The sequence below is a fragment of the Eubalaena glacialis genome, chromosome 1 (genome assembly GCF_028564815.1).
Source record: "Eubalaena glacialis isolate mEubGla1 chromosome 1, mEubGla1.1.hap2.+ XY, whole genome shotgun sequence".
Taxonomy (NCBI): Eukaryota; Metazoa; Chordata; class Mammalia; order Artiodactyla; family Balaenidae; genus Eubalaena; species Eubalaena glacialis.
Window position 1 is genome coordinate 157,751,617 of NC_083716.1, and position 17,083 is coordinate 157,768,699.

At 38.5% G+C, this 17,083-nt stretch overlaps 2 protein-coding genes across 2 annotated transcripts in view; one reads left to right on the forward strand and one right to left on the reverse strand.

The window, feature by feature from the left end:
* Positions 1 to 14,994, reverse strand: part of ORC4 (origin recognition complex subunit 4) — a 99,156-nt gene extending 84,162 nt beyond the window's left edge. The window contains exon 1 of the mRNA XM_061199864.1: positions 14,838 to 14,994. The gene's annotated coding sequence lies outside the window, so the exon portion shown is untranslated. The remainder of the gene's footprint in view (positions 1 to 14,837) is intronic.
* The window catches only part of LOC133091476 (uncharacterized), a 184,535-nt gene continuing 178,056 nt past the window's right edge, over positions 10,605 to 17,083 (forward strand). The window contains exons 1-3 of the mRNA XM_061190823.1: positions 10,605 to 10,691; positions 14,476 to 14,585; positions 15,416 to 15,914. Coding sequence (XP_061046806.1) covers positions 10,605 to 10,691; positions 14,476 to 14,585; positions 15,416 to 15,914 — 696 coding nt within the window. The remainder of the gene's footprint in view (positions 10,692 to 14,475; positions 14,586 to 15,415; positions 15,915 to 17,083) is intronic.

The window sequence follows — 17,083 nt, forward strand, 5'->3', positions numbered from 1 at the left end:
TGTTCTCTATAAGAAACTGACTTTAAAAATGACACACATTAAAGTACAGAAATGGAAGAAGACATACACTAATCCAAAGAAAGTTTAAGTAGCTATGTTAATTTCACATAGAGCAAATTTCAGAGCAAGAAGTAGTATTGGGAATAAAGAGGGCATTACATATTGATAAAGGAATTAATTCTCCAATAAGATAATACACATTCTTCTCAAGTTCACATGTCACATTCACCAAGATAGACCACATTCTGGGCCATAAAAACACACCTAAAATTTGGAAGACTAGAAATCATATTAAAGTATGCTCTAATACCATAATGGAATTAAACTAGGAATAAATAATAAAAAGATAACTAGAAAATCCCACAATACAGAGATTAAAAGTCAAATAAGAAAAATCAAAAATCAAAAATTATGAATGACAGTGCTTTTTTTTTTTTTTTTGTGGGTTTGGAGCCATTCCAGATGCTTTAGGCTGCTGGATGTCTGATCGCTGGATAACTGAGGCATTTCTATACATGGAATATCTGTGTTTTAGAGCACTCTGCTGCAGGGGACTACCGCCTGCATACCCAGAGGATGACCTGATCTGCATAGGCCTCATGAGCTCTGGCAACATAGTGTCCACTATGAGTTTTAAAAGCAGTGCCACTCCAGAATGCCATCTTGAATGTGAAAGAACCTGGAGAAGAGAGCAGCCAAGATGGCAGAGTAGAAAGACCATGAGCTCACCTCCTCTCATGAGAACACCAAAATCACACTATCTGCAGAACAACCATGGATGAAAAAGACTGGAACCTGCCAAAAAGTATCTTCTACAGCTAAAAACATAAAGAAGGAACCACAGTAAGATGGGTAGGAAGGGCAGACTTGTGATATAATCAAATCCCATTCCCCCCAGGTCAGTGACCCACAAAACAGAGAATAATTATATTGCACAGGTTCTCCCACAGGCATGAGAGCTCTGGGCCCCATGTCAGGCTCCCCAGCCCAGGGGCTCCAGCACCAGGAAGATGAGCCCCAAGAGCATTTGGCTTTGAAGGCAAGCAGGCTTAACTGCAGGAGCCCCACAGGGCTGGGAAAAATAGAGATATCACTCTTGAAAGGGGCACACAAAATACCATGTGCACTGGGATTCAGCACAAAAGCAGTAATTTGATAGGAGCCAGGGCCAGACCTACTTTCTGGTCTTGAAGAGTCTCCCGGAGAGGTGGCTGCAGCTCACCCGGGGACACAAACACTGGTGGCTGACATATTTGGGAACATTTAACCATGTGAACAAGCTGCCAGCAGCTGCCATGTTCACTCATTAGCACCAACACCTGGCCTCACCCAACAGCCTGTAGTGATGGACCGCCTCAGGCCAAACAACAAACTGGGCAGGGATGCAACCCCACCTATCAGCAGACAGGATGGCTAAAGACTTCCTGAGCCCACAGCTGCCTCTAGACAACTCTCTAGACACAGCCCTGCCCACCAGAGGGCCAAGACACAGCTCCACCCACTAATGGACAGGCATGGCCTTTCCCACCAGGAAGCCTGCCCTAGCCTCTAGACCAGATTTACCCACCAGGGAGCAGACACCAGAAAACTACAATCCTGAAGCCTGTGGACACAGGCCACCCATAGCAGGCCAGACCCTACCCTGGGACCAGCTGGGCCCTGGTCCTGTCCACTAGCAGGCGAATGGAAGCTTTGGGACACCCCAGACTCCATACTCAACTGTGTCAGGGAACCAACCCCCCCGCCAAACAACGATCTGAAATGAGCTCTGGACCTCAGGGCCTGCAGCCAGATTCCAGGAACCAGCTCTGCCTGCCAGTAGTCTAGCACTAACCTCAGATCTGGCTCCACCTCCCAGGGGGTGGGCAACAGTCCCAGAGTCTTGGGGACCCTGATTCTACCCAGAAGAGCCAGTACTAGCCCTGGGGTCCCCTACGGTTCTGCAACCAGCCACCTTGTAACCAGGCCCCACTAAACAGCAGCCAGCAGCATCCAAACAAGGTAGAGTGTGGCAACCAACTGGACTAGGGGGCAACCAAGCCTACCAGACCACCTACATAGTCAACCTGCCACAACAGAAGGACCCATGCAGCCCTCTTAGGGGAAAACCCTAGAGCATATAGCTTGGGTGATGAAAGGGGAGTGCACTGCTGGGAGACATAGGATGTCTCCTACAGAAGGCCACTTCTCCAAGGTTAAAAAACATAACAACCTGACACACACATAAAAATACAAAAAGCAACTCAGAAAAATAAGGCAGCAGAAAAATATGTTCCAGATGCAGGGAACAAGATAAAACCCCAGAAAAATAACTAAGTGAAGTGGAGACAGGCAATATAACTGAGAAAGAGTTCAGAGTAATGATCATAAAGATGAAAAAACTCGGGAGAAGAACAAAGGCACAGAGCGAGAAGTTAGAAGTTTTTAACAAAAAGTTAGAAAATATAAAGAACTAGAGATGAAAAGTACAATAACTGAAATGAAAAATACATTAGAAGAAATCAACAGTAGACTAAATGATACACAGGAACGGATCAGTGAGCTGGAAGACAGAGTAGTGGAAATCACTGCAGCTTAACAAAAAAAAAGAAAAGAAAAGAAAAGAAACGAGGACAGTTTAAGATACCTCTGGGACAACATCAAGTGCACTAGTATTCGCAGTATAGGTGCCCCAGAATGAGAAGAAAGAGAGAAAGGGCCTGATAAGATATTTGAAGAGATAATAGCTGAAAATTTCCCTAACCTGGGAAAGGATACAGTCACCCCCGTCCAAGTAGCACAGAGTCCCATATAGGATTAACTCTAAGAAGAACATACCAAGATACATTGTAAACAAAATGACAAAAATTAAAGATAAAGAGAGAATAGGAAAAAAAAAAAAAGAGAGAGAATAGAGACTTCCTTGGTGGTCCAGTGGCCAAGACTCCGTGCTCCCAATGCAGGGGGCCCAGGTTCGATCCCTGGTCAGGGAAATAGATCCCACATGCCACAACTAAGAGTTCTCATGCTGCAACTAAAGATCCTGCATGCCACAACTAAAGATTCCACACACGGCAACAAAGATCCCACGTGCTGCAACTAAGACGTGATGCAGCCAAACAAATAAATAAATACATACTAAAAATATATATATAAAGAGAGAATATTAAAAGCAACAAGGGAAAAGCAACAAATAATATACAAAGAAACTCCCATATGGCTATCAGCTGATTTTTCAGCAGACACTTGGCAGGCCAGAAGGCATGATAAATTCAAAGTGATGAAAAAGAAACCTACAACTAAGAATACTCTACCCAGCAAGGCTCTCATTCGATTTGCTGGAGAAATTAAAAGCTTTACAGAAAAGCAAAAGCTAAAAGAATTCAGCACCACCAAACCAGTTTTACAACAAATGTTAAAGGAACTTCTCTAGGCAAAAAGAAAAGGTCACAACTAGAAACAAGAAAACTACGAAATGAAAAAGCTCACTGGGAAAGGCATACATACAGTAAAGATAGAAAATCATCCACACACAAAGCTAGTAGGGAGTTTAAAAGACAAAAGTAGTAGAAACATCCATATTCACAATAAACAGTTAAGGGATATACAGAACAATTGGATGTAAAATACAGTATCAAAAACAGTGTATGTGAAGGAAACAGAGTACAAACGCAGGGTTTTAAAATGGACTTGAGGAGGTCAACAACTTAAAACAATCATATATACATACATACACACACATATATATACACACTGTTATACAAAAACTTCATGGTAATCTCAAACCAAAAATCTACAATATACACACAAAAAAAGAAAAAGGAATCCACACATAACACTAAAGATAGTCATCAAGTCACAAGAGAACAAAAGAAGGGGGAACAAAAGACCTATAATAACAAATCCAAAACAATTAACAAAATGGCAATAAGAGTATACATATCTATAATTACCTTAAATGTAAACGGACTAAACACTCCAAGCAAAAGACAGAGTGGCTGAATGGATACAAAAATAAGATGCATGTATCTGCCTACAAAAGACTCATTTCACATCTAGAGACACATAAAGAATGAAAGTGAGGGGATGAAAAAATTATTCCATGCAAACGGAAATCAAAAGAAAGTTGGAGTAGCAATACTTGTATCAGACAAAATAGACGTTCAAACTAAAATAAAGACTGTTACAAGAGACAAACAAGAACACTACATAATGATCAAGGGATCAATCCAAGATATAACAATTGTAAATATATACGCACCCAACATAGGAGAACCTCAATAAATAAGGTAAATATTAACATAAAAGGAGAAATGAACAGTAACATAGTAATAGTAGAGGACTTTAACACCTCGCTTACATCAATGGACAGATCATCCAGACAGAAAATCAATAAAGAAACACAGGCCTTAAATAACACATTCAACCAAATGGACTGAATTAATATATAGAGAGCATTCCATCCAAAAGCAGAATACATGCTTTTCAAGTGCACATAGAACATTGCCCTAGACAGATCCCATGCTACGCCACAGAACAAGCCTTGGTAAATTTAAGAAAACTGAAATCATAACAAGCATCTTTTCTGATCACAATGTTACGAGAGTAGAAATCAACTACAAGAAAAAAAACTGTCAAAAATAAACACATGGAGGCTAAACAATATGCCACTAAACAACCAATGGATCACTGAAGAACACAAAGAGGAAATCAAGAAATACCTAGATACAAATAAAAATGAATACACAATGATCCAAACCTATGCAATGCAGCAAAAGCAGTTCTAAGAGGGAAGTTTATAGCGATACAAGCTTACCTTGGTAAACAAGAAAAATGTCAAATAAACAACATAACTTTACACCTAAAGAAACTAGACAAAGAAGAACAAACAAATTCCGAAGTTAGTATAAGGAAATCATAAAGATCAGAGGAGAAATCAATGAAACAGAGACTAAAAAAATAGAAAAGATCAATGAAATTAAAAGCTGGTTCTTTGAGAAGATAAACAAAATTGATAAACATTTAGCCAGCCTCATCAAGAAAAAGAGGGCCCAAATCAATAAATTCAGAAATAAAAAAAGTTACAACTGGCACCACAGAAATAGAAAAGATCATAAGAGACTACTACAAGCAACTTTACGTCAATAAAATGAAACAATCCCATTTACCATTGCATCAAAAAGAATAAAATATCTAGGAATAAACCTACCTAGGGAGGCAAAAGACTTGTAATACCAAAACTATAAGACTCTGATGAAAGAAATTGAAGACAACACAAACAGGTGGAAAAGTATACCGTGTTCTTGTATTGGAAGAATCAATATTGTTAAAATGACCATACTACCCATGGCAAGGTACAGATTAAGTACAATCCCTATTGAATTATCAATGGTATTTTCCACAGAAGTAGAACAAATAATTTTAAACTTTGTACGTAGATACAATAGCCCCCAAATAGCCAAAACAATCTTGAGAAAAAAAGAATGGAGTTAGAAGAGTCATGCTCCCTGCCTTCAGACTATACTACAAAGCTACAGTAATCAAAACAGTACAGTCCTGGCATAAAAAGAGACAAATAGATAAATGGAACAGGATGGAAAGCCCAGAAATAAACCCATGCACCTATGGTCAATTAATCTATGACAAAGGAGGCATGAATACACAATGGAGAAAAGACAATGTATGTACACACACGTACACACATGTATACACACACACACACACACACACACACACACAAGAAAGGAATACTACTCAGCCATAAAAAAGAATGAAATAATGCCATTTTCAGCAACATGGATGGACCTAGAGATTATCATACTAGGTGAAGTAAATCAGACAAGACAGACAAATATCATATGATATCACTTATATGTGGATTCTAAAAAAATGATACAAATGAACTTATTTACAAAACAGAAATAGACTCACAGACATAGAAAACAAACTTATGGTTACCAAAGGGAAAGGGGAGAGGGGAGGGATAAATTAGGAGTTTGGGATTAGCAGATATAAACTGATAAACAATATAAACAATGATACAGATAAATAGATAAACAATGAGGTCCTACTGTATCACACAGGGAACTGTATTCAATATCCTGTAATAAATGGAAAAGAATATGAAAAAGAATACGTATATATATGTATATCTGAATCACTTTGCTGTACACCAGAAACTAACACAACGTTGTAAACCAACTATACTTCAATTTGAAAAAAAAAGATATTGCAAGGACAGAGAGTCTCTTATTCCATTCTGCACCACAATTCTTATCTGTGTGATTCCTTATTGGCTTTCCAAAATTTCTATGATAAACACATAGAAATAAAAACACATAAAAATAATTATACACAAAGAGTAAGTGGAATTTTTTCCAGGTATGCAAGGTTAATTCAACATTCCTAAAGCAATTAATGTAATTTACAACATCAACAGGATAAAGAAAAAATATCTTCTTTGCAGAAAAAGCATTTGACAAAATCCAACATCCAGTCATGATAAAAAATTTCAGCAAACTAGGACTCTTAAGGGACCTTCTCAACTTGGTAAAAAAAAAAAAAAACTAACTAAAAAAATCTATAGCTAACATCATTTTTAATACTAAGAAACTAGATGCTTTCCCACTAAGATCAAGAACAATGCAAGAATCACCACTTCCAGTCAACATCATACAGTACGACAAGAAAAGAAAAGAAAAGGTACACAGGAAGGAAAGAGTAAAAATGTCTGTTTGCAGATGGCATGACCGTGTATGTAGAAAATCCCAAAGAATCTACACACACAATAGGTACTATTGGAATCAATAAGGTATTGAAGCAAGGGTGGAGGTTTTATATATATATATATATATATATATGGGGGGAGGAGAGAGAGAGAGAGAGAGGTTAGTATTACCAATGTCAATTGCTTTCCTATGCCAGTAACGAACAACTGGAATTCGGAATTAAAAATATAATACCATTTACATTAGTATCAAAAAACCCAAAAGCCCCGCAAAAAATGTATTATAAATCTAGCAAAATATGTATAAGATCTATATGAGGTAACTATAAAACTATGATGAAAGAAATCAAAGAGGATCTAAATAAATGGAGAGACATTCCATGTATATGGATAGGAAGACTCAATAGTGTTAAGATGTCAGTTCTTCCAATCCTGACTTACAGATTCAATGCAATCCCAATCAAAATTATAGTAAGTTATTTTAAGGATATAATAAGCTGATTTTAAAGTTTACATGAAAAGGCAGAAGACACAGAACAGCCAATACAATACTGAACAGGAACAAAGCTGGAGGTCAGAAACTACCCCACTTCAAGACTTACTATTAATATAACAGATAATAATACAGTGTGGTAATGGGGAAAGAACAGAAAAACAAATCAGTGGAACAGAATAGAGAGCTCAGATATAGACCCACATAAATACAGTCAACTAATTTGTGACAAAGAAGCAAAAGCAATTCAAAAGAGAAATAAGTCTTTCTCCGCTTCTCAACAAATGGTGTGGAACAACTAGACATCTGCAGGCAAAAAAATGAGTTGACATACACCTTATACTTTTCACGCAAAATGGATCAGAGACCTATACGCAAAACACAAAACTATAAGACTTCTAAAAAGGAACATAGGAAAAATGTAGGTGCCCTTGGGTTTGGCAATGAATTTTTAGATACAACACCAAAAGTATGAACCATGAAAGAAAATGTGATAAAATGGACTTTATTTAAAGTAAAATTTTCTGTTCTGCAAAAGACACCATTAAGAGAATGAAGACAAGCCACAGACTGAGAAAAAATATTTGCAAAACACATATCTGATAAAAGATTGGTATCCAAAATATACAAAGAACTCTTAAAACTCAACTATAAAAAAATAAGCAATCCAGGTTAAAAATTTACAAAAGATCTGGACACACAACTCAACAAATAAGACATACAGATTGCAAATGAGGATAAGAAAGATGTTCAATATCATGTATCACTAGGGAATTACACATTAAAACAACAATCTATAACCGTTAGAATGGCTAAATCCAAAACAATGACAAGACCAGTGCTGATGAGGACATGGAGTAATTAGAACTCTGATTTATTGCTGACTGGAGTGCAAAATGGTAGGTATACCCACTCTGGTAGACAGGTGGGCAGTTTCTTACAAAACTAAATGTACTCTTATACATAATCCAGCAATCATGCACCTTGGTATTTACCCAAGTGAACTGAAGACTTATGTCCACACAAAGACCTGCACCTGAATGTTTATGATAACTTCATTCATAATTGCCAAAACTTCGAAGCAACCAAGGTGCCCTTCAGTAGGTATATGGATAAACAAACTGTGATACATCCATAAGATGAAATATTCAGCGCTAAAAAGAAATCAGCTATCAAGCCATGAAGAGAAATGGAGGAAACTTACAGGCATATTGCTAAGGGAAAAAGCAAATCTGAAAAGGGTACACACTGTATGATTCAAACAATATGACAATTTGGAAAAAGCAAAACTATGGAGATAATGAAAAATCAGTGGTTGCCAAGAGTTCAAGGCATGCATGGGAGCATAGAGCATAGGGGACTTTGGAGCAGTTAAACTATTCTGTATGATGCTGTCATTGTGGATATATGTCATTATACATTTGTCAAAACCCATAATGTTCAATTCAAAGACTGAACCTTAATGTAAACTATACACTTTGATTAATAATAATGCATCAATACTGGTTAATCAATTGTAACAAATGTACCACACTAACGCAAAATGTTAATAATAAGGGAAACTAGGTTAATAGTAAGAGGAACTGGGTGAGTGTGGATATACAGCAATTCGTTGTACTATACACTCAATTTTTCTGGAATACAAACAAACCAAAAAAACCCCACATCCATTAAAAAATTTCAAAGAAAAAAAAAAAAAGGCACAATCAAAGGCACTATTTGTGAAAACACCAGGTAGGAAAACAAGCTTATAGAAGATTTGTGAAAATGAAATGTAAGCACAAAAGATAATCAGTTCAAGTCAGTAAGACAGACAATCTATAAAATGAAGTAAAAAAAATAAAATGTATGGGCAAAATCTGCTTTAACAGATTGTGACCCTACAGGAATATTTGTAAAACAATGGACGGTAATTCAAGGGGAATGTTAGCTACTTTAAAACTACTTTAAAATTAATTCATCTGTTTGTTGTTGTTTTTAAAGAAATCAGATGCTTGAAGAACATTTATATAGGGAATGAGAAAATTTTTTATATTTTATTTTCTCTTGTCAACACTGATCATGGCATTATTCAGGAATATAGCTCCCAGAGGCTGGCAGATATCTGCAATATAAAGCAAATAAGCATCATATTATTTTATACAAGTACGTAATACATTGGAAAGATGCTAGCTACATGTTATTTCTTTTAAAAGAATATAACAAAATTTTATGATGCAGCTTTGTTAATAAATGTACACAAACATAGGTAAAAAACACTAAAATTACATATATCAACATCTTAACAGATTTATAGGTATAGGGATTATAGGTAATTTTCATTTTTTCTTATCATTTTTACACTGAATGCATATTACTTTTTGGTAACTTACAAAATAATTATCTTGTGTATTTAAATTAAATAATGTATCTTATAATTTGAGTATACAGAATAATCGGTGCTGTGACAGTAAAAAACTTTTAAAATGTATGTCACATATATAAAACTTATTTCAACATAAAATTTTAAATACATTAGGCCCATGAGACATTGCATCAGAGTGGCGCTATAACACAACTGGACATGATACAAACCACCTAGCTTTTAGAGAAAATATTTTTGGTATTTACTCATCATAAAGTAAGTTGACCCAGACATATACTGAACGAGAAATGATTGTGTTGAGAACAATATAAGTTGACATTTCTGGGTCATCTACATAAAAATATGTATATTTTTTAAATTGCAGAAAGATGAAAGCCCTAAGGAAACATGAAAATGTGCATATGTGTGCCAAAAGAAAAGCTAACACACTTAGAATTTTAATCTTGCCAAGTCTGACTTCAACCTTTCAGTCAAAATGTCATACTAAATTTCAATTCCAATATTAATCAAGGAAGCAGTATAAAATATAAAAGACTAAGATTTTGTTGTGTTTTTATTGGAGGTGAGGAGGGAGACAGAGAAGAATGTGAGATTAAGGAGAAAAAATTAGGAAAAACTAACAACCCCAACAAATGCTTGCTTGAAGATAAGCATTTAAGGCAGACTGGGACTGAAAAGGGGGAAACAAATTGAAATAAAAGGATGGGGAACAACTGTCTGTTCCATACTTCATCTACCTCCTAGTTTATAATGGTCAACTCACATTTTATTTTCCCATTAAAGCATTAGTAAAATATACAAAGCTATCCAGACTGATCAGCCAATCCTGTTCAAATAAGATGAACACATAACATCAAGGTCACTTAATAACCAGTATTTTAATTTTGGATAGAATTCATTGACAAAGCCATCTCCAAAAGACCTGCAGTGCTAAAATGGTTAAAATTAAACAGAACCTCTATTCCACTCCATCAGAACACAAAGCAGGTCTATATATATATAATGAATCCCCAATTCCCTCTGTTATATATTTGCAGGCCATGGCTACAAATGAAGACGGATACAGGTGTGCCCTACCAGCAGCTCAGATCCCACAAGGGCGTTGCCAAAATGATGAACACCTCTTGGTAAAGTTCCCAACAAAACAAAGTACTATTTTCCCTCAAATTACTCAGTAATTGCATTTGTGGAAAATTTCAGTGTACGTTAAAACCCTGCAAAAATACTATGTGTTTATTTTAAAAATGGAGTACTAGGCTCAAATCATAATGTTCATTTTTTTTTTTTAACCCATGTAAACATCCTGGGAGACGTGGGAAAGGTACGTGCGGGCACAGAGCCGTTCTTCCTCATGCTGGACCACCCCGAGCACGGCAGGCAGTCTATCCTGGCCCCTGCCCTCTCTGGGACTGGCTGCCGTCCTTGGGACCAGAAATGCCCCACAAACACCCCGTAGGAGGCAGTCCCACCTCCACTAGAAACCGCAGAGCTAAGGTGAATAAAGGATTGTTTGAGGAACATTTTAGATTTTAACAGCAGAAACACATTCCCCAAAACAGAATTAGCAGACTATTATGTGTTCATTCCTAAACCATTCAACGCAAAAATATTTTCAATTTCTTTAAACAATTTGTGGCCAAGTTGTGGTTAAAAATAACACAACCCCACAAAGATATATTCAGATACACGGTCCTCTGCTGATGTTTTGTGACTACAGTTTCACTACAAAGAAAGCATTTCAAATAATAGCTAAAGACTTGTCATATGGAAACAATATTTGCTTATTCCTGCCTAGCGCAGGAATATCTATCTATCTATCTATATATATATAAATATAAATAAATATATACATAAATATAAAAATAAATATCAAAATATATATATATAGAGAGAGAGAGAGAGAGAGAGAATGTTGAGATTCCTGAGCTCTGCTTTCACCTGGTTCTCAGAGCACTGGAAATCAGGCTTAAACCCTGGAGCAGGATTTCTCATGATAGGCAGTACTGACATTTTGAACTGGATAACTGTCTGTTGTGGGTGGCTGCCCTGTGCATCCTAGGATTTTCAACAGCACCTGCAGCATCTACCCACCTGTTTTCAGTAGGAACCCATTCTTAATAATCAAATGTGTCTCTTAGGCATTGCCAAATGTCCCCTGGGGAGATCTTATTGCCACAACTGAGAACCACTGACTTATAAGCAGAAGACTGGAAAATCCTTCTTGTTGCACTCTTAGAGAAAAAGCTTCCAAATACCTAAATAAATTGATATCAGGGTTTTCCCCCCGAAATATGTCCCAGCCAAATCTTTCCACAGTGAGAACCATCAACAGCTAGCAAACCCTAGCTAAGTTAAGAGAGACATGAAATAGGTTTCCAATGCCCCTTACATAAATTTGAACACAGAATCAAGGATCACAACAGAGCTGAGGAAAGCCTCTAAAATGAGACTAAAATATACCAACAGAAAGAATAACTTAGAAAACACAGAGCACGCAGGGAGAAATAAACCTCAAAACAAAACTTTAAATCCATAAAGAGAAAAAAAATACCAGAATGCTTTGGAAAAAAATACAAAGATCAAAAAAAGGTATTCAAAATTAAAAATATGATAAGAGAAACGGAAGTTTCAAGGCTTGAAAAATCAAGTAAATTTCCCAGAAAGTGAAAAGCAAAAGACTGGAAAAAGATGAAAAATGGGAGAAAAGAAATAGGTCCAGGAGTACAATATCTAATTGCAGTTACAAAACACACAGAGGCAAGGAAATTACAGAAAATGTATCAGAAACTTTCTCAGAGCTGAGGCATACAGGTTGCCAGACTGAAAGAATACATGAAATGCACAGCAAAGTAGATTTCTATAGACTCATAAGTCACCTCACATTACTGTGACATTTCAGAACACTGGGTAAAACAAAGAGAAGATTCTCTAAGTTTCAGACAAAAAGGTTGTAGAAGCTTCCATAGGGAAGAAGTAAAGTGCAGTGTTAAAAATAAGAATGGCTTCAAACTTTATATCAAACACTAAGAGTTCCTTCTCAAATCTGAAGAGAAACATTACCAATTTAGAATTCTACATCCAGTCTAACTAATAGGGTACAGTAAAGACATTTACAGGAACATAATGCCTCACAACATTTGCCTCTAAAACACCCAAAAAATTTTTGAAAAAAATGCTCAACCCCATTAATAGCTAGGATCTGCAAATTAAAACAATAACCTAAAGCTACCTTCATCAGGTCGGCAAAAACAAAAAATATCAACTGTTATGAAAACTGTAGAAAAAAGGATCTATCATACATTGTTGGTGGAGTCTAAATTTATATATTCGCTTTGGAAAGTTTGGCATAATCTACACTCTACAGAAATGCATGCTATGTACATAAAATGCATGTGTTAAGAACATTCACAGAAGCATTATTTCTAAGCACTAAAAACTGGACACAATCCAAATGTCCATAATACTAGACTAGTTAAATTAATTGTGGTTTATTCATAAAAAGACTTACTACACTTACTATACTATAAACATTACTATACAACAATGAAAATACGTGAACTAAAGCTGTTAACAGGATTAAAAATTTCAACATGGGAGAAAAACTATACATAACAGAATTCAATTACAGATAGGTAAAAAACAGGCAAAATTAATGTATATTGTTTACGAATGCTGACAAAGGTGGGTAAAAAATACTTGAAATAAAAGTAGGAAATCATTACCATAAAAATCCAGACAATCCCAATTAACCTTTGGGTGTGGTGAGGAGAGAGGAATGAATAAGAATGAATGGGGGGGGGGGGGCGGAGAGGGTGCCAGCAATGTTCTAATTCTTCACTTTGGTGGTGATTACAGTGTTCACTTTATTCATTATACTGTACATCTACGATTTGTGCATTTTTGCACATTTTGTTCACTTTATATCTATTCATTATACTGCATATCTATGATCTGTACACTTTTTTGCACATTTAGTATTTTGCCATAAAAAAGATTTAAAAATTGTTATCTAAGGCACTTTTATGCCTCTGCTATAATTTTTTTCTGTTCTAAAGTGGCAAACATTTGGTTCCAATATAAACAAAACTTCAAGGCACAGGAGTCTAGTTTTTATTCCATTTGACAACATTACTGCACACACAGAAAGTGGTAAAAGCACTAGTCAATGATGCATAAATAGAATCCACTGTCAAAACATACAAGAAAAATAAGTAGGAACTTTAACTGAGTACCCTAAAGGAACCATTACAGAATTAAATAATACCAACACAATAAACATGAGGAATTTCAGATTCTCGGTCTTAAAAGCAACTATACATGTGTCATAATCTTTCAAAGCACCTTTACAAAGGAACATAACTGAAAGACTGGAATGGTTTTAGTTATGATTACATGGACTGAATGTGAAAAAGAAACGGTGCTACTTTACTAAAAAAAAAAACTTTATTAATGAAAATCCATGAATCCTTTCTTAAATATTCTTAATTAACATGAAGGAAACTATTTCCAGCAAAAATAGTAGCATTTAGTTGAGAGACCAAAGGCTCTAAATCCGAGGCTAATAACCAAAGACACTTAAAATACCTTTTTAAAAAATCTGTTATCTACACTACAGAAAGGGCAAACTTCGATGATGTCCCTTCTCTCTCAACCATGACACACACTATCAAGGGTTACATGATCTCACATGCCCTTCTGAGAACAGCCACAGGCGTTGTGTTGCGGCAGCAAGGCAAGACACGGAGGGAAGTTCCACTGAAGAATTCCCAGCTTGCTCCCTCCCCAAAGCCCCTCCAGAATTCCAGGGAGGTCAGCCAAGTAAGGGCTGATGGTCCTCACACCCCATATAAACAATGCGTCTAATGCCAGAAGTTGTCAAAATTCACACAGCTTGTCTCTCTCCCTGGACAGGTGCCCCGCTCTGAGCTGAAGAAGCAGTCACCAGAGTCATCTGATGAGGCTCCTGAGATCCCATTCCTCTCTTACACCTGGACCATCACATTCCTCACCATCACCGGGGTGTAGTCACCACCTGCCACAGATATACTCTCATCAGGACGCCAGACGCTCGTCAAGCATTCGTCGCCGGCTGGCTCACAGGGAAGCCACGAGACGGAAGGAGCCCGCCTAGTTTCTGGCCTGCCTGGCCTAGACAAGCCTGCCCCCCTTCCCGCATTCCCAGTCTCCACACCCTTCCGTCCTCCCCTTTTCGATTCGCCTTTCGCCACTGGCGCCCACGGCTTTCGTTCTGAGGCCTGCCTACGCCATGTTACCTCTCACGGAAAAGCCTGCCCTTATCAGGGCAGAGTAGGATTCTGGAGACCGCGGGAATCCCTTCACAGGCTCCTCTCGCCGCGTTCCCTGCTCCGCTTCACCTGCAGCTGCCAACGTTACACCAAGACTCCCGGCATGCCCTGCGCAGGCACCGCCTCTCCCATCCCGCCCCCCTCCCGCACGAACACGTGACCTCCTTTCGCCTCCGTCCACGCCCACTTCCGTTTCTCCACTTTCCCTTAGCGGGGAGGAGGGGACTGGGGGTGTTAAAGAGTAGCGACTTCCTCCTACTCCCCGCCCCCGCCTCTCTACCCCACACCCCCGCTACAATGTCTTCCGGGTCGCGATCGCCTCGGAGCCTTCTGGGAAACCATCTCATTTCCTCCCCTCCCCCTCCTCCTGCCTTCAACCAACCAGCCTCCCGTCAGAGAGAGACATGCGCAGTGAGTGCCTCCCGTCTCTTCTACCCGAACCCCCCCTCCCCCCCCAAGCAGAGAGACCCCAGCAGCAGCAGCAGCTGATGATGAAGAGAGAGGCAGTGGCAGAGGGGGGGCACCTTTTATTTCTATTTTTAAAGGGACAGGACACTAATTTTACCCCACTTCAACCTTGAATTGAGGGGGGTGGGGGGAAGGCGGCTGAGTTCCTTCCCCCACCCTCCAGCCCTGAGACCTGAGAGGGGGATTGAGCCTGAGAGAGAAGGAGAAGGAGTTTCTTCTTCTTCGAAAATCCCCCATCTACGACTCCTACCCCCTCACCCCTCCACTAGCCTCCCTCCCGAGCCCCCTCCATCCTCCTCCTCTTTGGCCGTGAAAGGAGAGAAAGAGACCAAAAGCCTCTTAGCAACACAGACCCTTCTCTGCTGCTGCTGCTGCTGCTGCTGCTGCTGCTGCTGCTGCTACTGCTGCTGCTGCTTGGCCCTGGCTGGAGACATCTCACTACACCCGGGAGCAGCCACTTCCCCAGCTCTCCTCCTCCTTCGCCTCCTCCTCCTCCTCCACTCCCCCCCCTTTATTACCCTTTGTGTCATCCTCCACAGCTCCAGGGAAGGCACTCAAAAGTGGGGGGCAGGAAAGGTAAGTGTGTCTGTGGGGGCTTCATTGCCTTCCTCTGGCTCTGACTTTAACTCCGGGGCAACAGTAGCACCAAACCACATACGCAGTGGAGCTCCGGGGTGAGGAGGGGGTGGTGCTGGGGGGGCAGTGAAGGAGGGGCTGGAGTGGGGAGGGGTGTGTGAGGTGGGTGCCCATCCTGTCAGAGTAGGAAGGGGCACTTTTTATTTTTATTTGCTGTTGTCAAAAGTGGTTTCTCTCCTCCAGCTAACATCTGATTGTGTCTTGCTCCAGTGGGGGAGAATACAAAAACAACCCCCTCCTTCCTCCAATGAGGCGCCAGGGAAAGAGACAGAAAGAGGCACACTTTCTAGATGTCACTTTAAAAAAAGCATTTGGAGAGCTTTTTTCCTTTTTCCCTAGGAAAAGCTCTACTGCATTTGTTTCTGAGTGGGAAAATGTCGGGATCTGGATTGTATCGGAACTGCTTATCCATTTGTAGACCTGAGTGTTTTACCCTTTTTGGTTCTGTGTGTGATTTGGATATTGACTTCAGTGTTGGAACAGACTTGATTGGGTTTTGCTTTCTGGGTTTAATTTTCCTTTTTTTCGTTTTGTCTGACTTGCATAGAAAATTTCAAATTTTTGGTTGATAGAGGCCTTTGGTTAGGTTTTGACTTGTATTATTGCTTTTTTTGTTAAATGTTTGTTTCATATATCAGCATATAAAGTTCAAAGCTTAAAACGCTTAAAGTTTTAATACCACTGGTATTGTTTCTCCCTATATACGTTCCTGGTATTTATTTTACATAAGATGAAAATATTATCTGTTTCATAATTAATCTGGGTATTTTTCTAATCTTTGTAACTTGTCTGAACAAGTAATCCCCATTGAAAACTTTTATGTTGTTCTGGCTTCATGGAAGGCCAAACCTCTCCATCAATAGTTTGCTGGATTGGTACCACTTTCAGTTTTAACTGAATTATTTATTTACTGTTGTAAATTGAGATGAGTTTTTCATCTCTTGGGGGTACTGAACCAAACTGCTCACTATGTGTGAAAGGAGACAAATTTCTAAAATATGTTTTCATGAGTCAAAGAAATCATGATGTTGTAGTTAGAATATGCATTGTAGTGAGATATTAATTGAAAGATAAATCTAAATTTAGGTTTATAGAGTAACAGTCTTGAT